Below are 7,164 nucleotides of genomic sequence, written 5' to 3'. Positions count from 1 at the left end.
GGGGGTTCTTTTTTTTTTTTTTTTTTTTTTTTTTTTTTTTTTAATTAAAGTTTCATGATTTAAAACTAATATAAAATATTTTTTTAACTTCAGTTTGAAAAAACAATCGAAGATATTTTAAAAACAACAATGGAAAAAAAATGCAAAAATTATTTCAATATTATTTTTCATAAGTTGAAATTTAGGGGTTAGGGTTCGGGACAGCCACATCCCAGTTGAAAGTACCCAATACATTTAAAAAAAATATATATATATATATATATATATTAAGCTTACTGATATTTTAATTATTATATATTATTTATACTTGTATAAATGGGCAGGATGAGCGGACGTGTAGGCTACTCAAATTGTACTGTACTCTGCAGTCTTAAATGAGCGCCCTTAGCGCCACACCGACCGTCCGCCCGCCTGCAAGTGCGTCCACATTGGTTAAGCTGTTGGAGCGACTATACTATCTTTTTTTTTTTTTTTTTCCCTCATCGTCGAAAAGTTTCATATTGACAGCAGCTCCCATTAAACGAAATGCAGATCGCGACTTTCCCAGATTATCGGACTGTGTTATTTAAGGTGAGACAGCAGATGGACTGACCTACTCAACGCCTCTATCTGGCGCCGTGCTGTTGCTATAGATGACTTGTCTTCTGACTAACACAAGATGAGCAGAGATGGACTACAGTGGACAGGACAACATGAAGCATTTATGAAAAGTTTCTCCGAAGAAGCCCTTGTCGCTCGGATCAAGAACAATGTCTGTGAATGTATCGAGCTTGAACAGTACATTTCAGTCCGATCTCTTTACCTACAATGTTCCTGCTCTCATATTTGGGGTTTTGCTCATTATAGTGATCATTTGTGGAAATGCGCTTGTGTGCCTTAGTGTTTATAAGGAAAAAGCCTTGAAGACAACGACAAACTATTTCATAGTGAGTTTGGCTGTGGCAGATCTGCTGTTGGCAGTTTTGGTTTTACCCCTGTTTGTCTATGCAGAGGTAAGTGATGTGTTTAAGCGCAAATACTGTATGTTTGTGACATACTGAGAAGTTAATTGTGTAATTCGTTTTGTTTAAGTTCCCAAATATATATTAACAAATGTGCTTTTTTTTATAGGCATAGCCTATAGGTCTACTGTATCTCAAAATACTGTTTGTCATTGTATCAGAATGAGCACTGAGACATATAGACTGACAAATTTAAGATATGATTACAGTTGCATTCTAATTTATAATAAATGACAAATATAACTTATTCATTATGTGTTTATAGTGTATGTATGTGTAGATAGATAGTTTATTTGAAAAGAGGTTACTACATATAACTCCCTCTTTGAATCTCTTTCTCAAGCGTTTTAGCTTTTAGGCCACTTATCTTGTTATCCTCAAGTTGTAGGCTCATTAGTTTGAGTCATTCAGAGAATCAAGGACAGTCTGAATCTGTATCCAAAAAAAGTTGGTTACCTGTCTGAAATGAATAGAATATGCTCTTCAATGTGAGGAAGTGTGCAGTTTCTTCTAAATACTTTATTAAAACTCTTTTTGATACAATAAATCTGTCTTTCCAGTTTCAAGGTGGTGTCTGGTCCTTAAATGTGGCTCTTTGCGATGGACTAATGACCATGGATGTAATGCTCTGTACAGCATCAATATTCAACCTTTGTGCAATCAGTGTGGACAGGTTTGTTCTTTAATCTCAGTCAAATATCCCTGATTTTTGTATAGCATTACTTTTCCTGAGGAAAGAGAAAAGTTGCTTTGGGAGCCCAGAGGCGTTTTCTCGAGAAAGAATGCAGACTGCATAATCAGTTTTTAGCATATTATTTTGACGTAATCGGGGTTGCAGAAACGGGTCATGCTGGTTTTGAAGTTCATTCTTATTGTGCAAAAGACTATATTCCAGCACATCGGTGTTTCAAAATGGACAGAGTGCTCTTTAAGCATCTATATTAAAGAAAGTTGAGATGAGCAATATTCTGTAAATTAGTGGTTCTCAACTGGTGAGTCGTGACCCAAAAAAGGTCTGATCTGATGGCAGACAGGAAAATAATGCTAAATGTAAATAATAAAATGCATCAGAATAAATAGGCTTAATGTCTTCTGTTGTTTGTCAAAGGCAATGTGTCTAGTGTTGGAGCAAATTCATTGTTCACTTAGAAGCCAGCCAAATTAGGCAGATGTTAAACATGGACCGGATGTGTGCCATGCGCTCATCATAAAGGTCCATGAACAAAGCTATGCAAAAAGTGAAAGAAAATATGACCCAGAATAATTTAAATATGGGTTCTGTTGCAATGAGAATATATGGTTTCTGGTTACCACAATATATTTTGAGCAGTGAATTATTGGCTATTAAGCACATGAAACCTAACACTCCATGTATAAATCAATGTTAAAAAAAAAAGATTTTCCTATTCAGCATTTCATGTTAATTTTGCATAATGTTGGGCCAATGTAAACATTAAGTTACCAGGACACACTTGTTTACTCATCTGGGTCCTAAAGCAAAGCCACTTGAGAACCATTTGAGTATAAACTTTGGCTTTGCTGTGATCATAGGGCTTAGAAAGTTTTTATTTCTGTTTGTCCCGATGGTAACTTTCAATATGCATCCTGTTAACAGGTTTATAGCAGTGTCCATACCACTTAACTACAACAGAAAGCATGTTGACTATCGGCAGATTCTATTACTTTCTGCCACGTGGCTGTTGGCACTGGCTGTGGCGTCTCCTGTCATCTTCGGAATAAACACTGTTCCACAAAGAGACCCCAGAGAATGCAAACTTGAAGACAACAATTATGTAGTATATTCGTCTGTCTGTTCCTTTTTCATCCCGTGTCCCATCATGCTCCTACTGTACTTTGGGATATTCCATGGCTTGCGCAAGTGGGAAGAATCACGCAAAGCCAAACTGAGAATCAGTATCCAGGCCTGCCGCAGTTTACAGCATGCTGCAGTGGCTGCCGCTTTCCCGCCTTTGGGGGCTCTGCCTGCGTCTCTGCCCCGGGTCATTGAGAGGGACTTGGCCCAGTCCAGTCTTGAGGAGCTTGATGACTTCACACAGCCCGTTTGCCCCTTCCCACCGGAGTACAAAAACAGAACCATTCAGACTGTGGCCTACCCTGACATTCAATATGGCCAGCCAGCTCAGAGAAAGAAGAGGGCTAAGATCAATGGAAGGGAGAGAAAAGCCATGAGGGTTTTACCTGTTGTTGTGGGTAAGTGTTGAAATAACTGTAAATTTCTTAAAGTGTTGGCTGCATATGTGCTGGTGGTCTGTTTCAGTCTTGTAGGAGTTGACCGTACTTAATATATAACTCATTTGATGTGACTTCAAAAAGCAGAATGAAAGACGACATAAAAATACTACTTAATAAATGCTCCTGAGCGTTTATCGACAAATCAGTTTAATTATTGTGTGTAGGTAGTTAAGCTTCAAAACTTTGAATGAAATTGCCACAGAAGTTGAATTTCCCTGGAACACACAGATAAAACTAACTACAGGCAAATCCCTCTATCCAATTATGATGTCATGGTTCACCTGGTGCCTTAACCTAATTTCTAGGCCACCATTCATTAACACAATCACATACAGCAATGACATGAAATGTGTTCATTATTATTATTATTATTTCTATTATTGTTGTTGTTGAAAATTAGTTTTAAATGAGTTTTATCTTTGTCATTTTTACTTGCTTAGACGACAACTTAAAGTGATAGTTCACCCAAAAATTTAATTCTGTGAGGACTTACCCTCATGTTGATCCAGATCCATACACGTTGTCCATACACAATTAGACCGCTTTAGTTTTCAAAAGAAAGTCAAACGAGTTTGGAAGTGTGTGTGTGTGTGTGTGTGTGTGTGTGAGAGAGAGAACTATCCCTTATATAGAATTTCATGAAATTAGCATCCTGTTTTGTTAGCCATTTGACAATACATCACATATCCAGACAATGTAAAATAGTTTGTCAGGTTACCTAAAATGTGCTTTGTGGTTTTATTCAAAGAAGAAATTTTATTCAAGTCAAAAATGTTATTTAATATGATTTAAACATGACTATAGGTTAAATTACTCCTTAAGGTAACAACAAGACATTTCCAATTTTTATTGTGAAGAGATTCTCATTCTGTATCATGGAGATTTTTAGGACCTAAAGCGAAGTAGGGAAAGGGATAGTTTCCAAAGAATCTGATGTAAACATTTTTTGCATCATAGAATGCAAAAAATAATAAGACTATCTTATTGAAGTTATGCAGATGATCTGAAACTTATTCTAACTCCATTACTGAGTATTTATAGAAATACCATTACTATGCTTGAATAATTCAGCTATAGGCCGAGCTGAGGCCACTGGAGGAGCGCATTAATATCTATAATATACATGAGGTTGATTTATATGTGTAGCTTTGTCTCATGTTATTCATAACATTTGATTTGACATAGTTTGGTCCCTTTCGTAAGAGATTCTTATGCCAGCATTGCATAATGCAGAATTAATGGCCGTGATTTTGCAGGTTTCTGGGTTATCCAAAGCTTTCCAGAGCTCTTAAAGTCATTCATGAATATTTTGAGCCTTGACTGCTTTTTTTTTTTTTTTTTTTGCTTTATCAGAACAGGAGGAGTCTGACCACAACGTTCTGCCTATTAATGGAGTGATTTGAGATTATTATGGCATACTGTCATCTATCACAGAAAATAGTTTTGAAATCCAGCAAATTTGTAACCACAAACAAAAAACACATTTACAGTAATGACCATTCTGGGAGGTTAAAAAGCAGATCCAGCTGCTGCTTTTAGTTTTTTTGAAAGCACTTATATTATATACGTGAGTTATTTAATCAGTAAACTGATATACATTGTCCTTTCAGTAGTGTAACTACTGTTTTATGTGGAATTCATGTGGGTGGATTTTATGTAAAGTCTGTAAACCGTTCTACTCATGCAGTCTTTGTGTTTTCTGGACTGGAAAGGGTCATGACACTTACTTAAATATTAATAAAACTTATCACACTAAACTCATGTAATCTTAATGTCTTGACAGTGTGGATTTTAACATTTATAGTGCAATGTATTGGCCCATACACTTAATTGTGAGTAGTTAATACATTTATTAAAAATATAATTTGCTGAAAATTTACTCACCCTCAGGCCATCCAGGATGTAGATAATTTTGTTTCTTCATCAGTTTGTTCTTCACAGATTTGGAGAAATTTAGCTTTACATCACTTGCTTACCAATGGATTCACTCCAGTGAATGGGTGCCGTCAGAATAAGAGTCTAAACAGCTGATACAAACATCACAACAATCCAGAAGTAATCCACACGACTCCAGTCCATTAATGAACGTATTATGAAGCGAAAAGATGCATGATTGTAATCATTGAATCCATCAAGACATTTTTAACTTCAAATTATTGCTTCCAAATCAAATGTGAATCCTCTATCCATAATATTGCTTTGTGATTCAATCTCATCTGAATCAGGAGAGAAATATGCACATATCAAGCACTGTTCATAAGCTAAAACAGTTCTAAACAAATATATAGGTGGATTTCTATGTGAGAGGACAACAGAAGATGGACTTTTTTTTTCTTTTTTTTTTACTGGAGGAAGCGTTATTTAATTTAAATGATGGTCTAATATTTTGGCCAGAAGCTACAGCTTAAAGTTAAAATGTGTTAATGATGGATTTGTTTCTTATAAAACAAATCACTTCACAAAATGTTAATTAATGGACTGGAGTTGTGTGAATTACTTGTGGATGATGTTTTTATCAGCTTTTTGGACTCCTATTCTGACGGCACCCATCCACTGCAGAGGGTCCACTTGTGATTAGTGTCATTTTTAACGCAAGTGAAAATTTTGCTTGTTTTTACAAGCTGAGGAGCTAGAATTCTTTTGATTAAAAACAACTTGATTAGCAAAGCAAAATTAATTGCTTTGTCTTAAACATATTTTTGTCCACTTTTATGTAAGGTTTGTATAATAGTTTATCAGAAAATGCTCTGAAAATACACCGAATTGTACCTCAATTCGATAATGTCAAATATGAGATGATGTTTGATCTTCCTGCAGGTGTCTTCCTCTTCTGCTGGACTCCTTTTTTTGTAGTTCACACTACACGAGCCCTGTGTGAATCCTGTCACATCTCTCCCCACCTGATGAGTACAGTGACATGGCTAGGTTACGTGAACAGTGCTCTGAACCCAATTATCTACACTGTCTTCAACGCTGAATTCAGAAAGTTCTTCAGAAGATTTCTTCCCCGCTGCTGTTGAGATCCACCAAACAGTCCAAGACATAATTGCCATAATTTATGCTAAAGACATGTAGTTGTAAACTGGACTGCAACTGTTTTAATTTTGTTGTTTTGTAATAATCCTACCAGTACTTCATTTGTTTGTGCCTACCATGTACTACATCCATATTTTATGTATAGTGGATTTTTTTTTTCAGTTCAGCAATACATTCTCAGTGGTGCCTAGAACATTTGTGCAGCATTTTAAAATATGCCTCAGCCGTAGTTAAGATTAATGATGAAAAATTCATAATGCATTTCATATTTCAGATCAATGAGATGTTATTGCTTGCAGGAATATTTTAAATGAAAAGACCACAATGTGCAAACTTTGTGATTTAGTAACAGCACATGCCCTCAAGTGGCACTGCAGATTTTGATACATTTGATTTTGGTAACGTTTTAAAAATATTCTATAGATACTGTTTGAGTTCAGATTTCATTTTTCTGAAAATGGAATTGCGTGTTGCTATAAAGAGACATTTGTGATAAAGCTGCTAGATTCTCTAACTGAGGTTTGAATCAGGGCTTCCTTAATGTTACACTGAGTTGAAGTTCCTGAAAAGCCCCAAGGATATTACGATACTTGGTTCTAGTTTTATTCTTATAGCACATCATCTGTGTTCAGTGAAGAAAGAATCAGACACCTGGGCAGAATTCCCACTTGTCTCTTTTTTCCTTCTCTTATTGAATTATAAATAAAATGTCTGCATGATCAAGTGCAGCTTCTCCCATAAGCCTGTCACTAGCATTTCTTAGAGAATTCAGAACCAAGGCCTTGGCGAACATCTATCCTTCCCAAGTATTGGTACCCTTGTTCATCAGATTCTTGCAAAAATGTACTTTTATTGAATAAATATACGTGTATAA

The 7,164-nt window shown here is 35.8% G+C and overlaps 1 protein-coding gene across 1 annotated transcript; it reads left to right on the top strand.

Annotated features, from left to right (window-relative positions):
* Positions 1-614: 614 nt before the first annotated feature.
* LOC107600352 (D(4) dopamine receptor-like) lies at positions 615-6,596 on the top strand. Its single transcript, XM_016292227.1, has 4 exons — positions 615-992; positions 1,562-1,674; positions 2,617-3,212; positions 6,072-6,596. Exons 1-4 carry the CDS (start codon positions 750-752, stop codon positions 6,272-6,274), a joined length of 1,155 nt encoding a protein of 384 aa, XP_016147713.1. The 5' UTR covers positions 615-749; the 3' UTR covers positions 6,275-6,596.
* The last annotated feature ends 568 nt before the right edge of the window (positions 6,597-7,164 follow it).

Source organism: Sinocyclocheilus grahami, unplaced genomic scaffold (genome assembly GCF_001515645.1).
Source record: "Sinocyclocheilus grahami isolate Dianchi unplaced genomic scaffold, SAMN03320097.WGS_v1.1 scaffold282.1, whole genome shotgun sequence".
In the NCBI taxonomy this organism is placed as follows: Eukaryota; Metazoa; Chordata; class Actinopteri; order Cypriniformes; family Cyprinidae; genus Sinocyclocheilus; species Sinocyclocheilus grahami.
Note: the sequence above shows the minus strand (reverse complement) of the source record. Positions and strands in the feature narration are given on the sequence as shown.

Bases quoted from the DNA above. Each gene is read 5' to 3' on its own strand.
- LOC107600352 (XM_016292227.1), top strand. From the start codon at position 750: ATGTCTGTGAATGTATCGAGCTTGAACAGTACATTTCAGTCCGATCTC. The intron at 1,675-2,616 runs GTTTGTTCTTTA...TCCTGTTAACAG, and splicing joins TGTGCAATCAGTGTGGACAG to GTTTATAGCAGTGTCCATAC. The intron at 3,213-6,071 runs GTAAGTGTTGAA...ATCTTCCTGCAG, and splicing joins GGTTTTACCTGTTGTTGTGG to GTGTCTTCCTCTTCTGCTGG.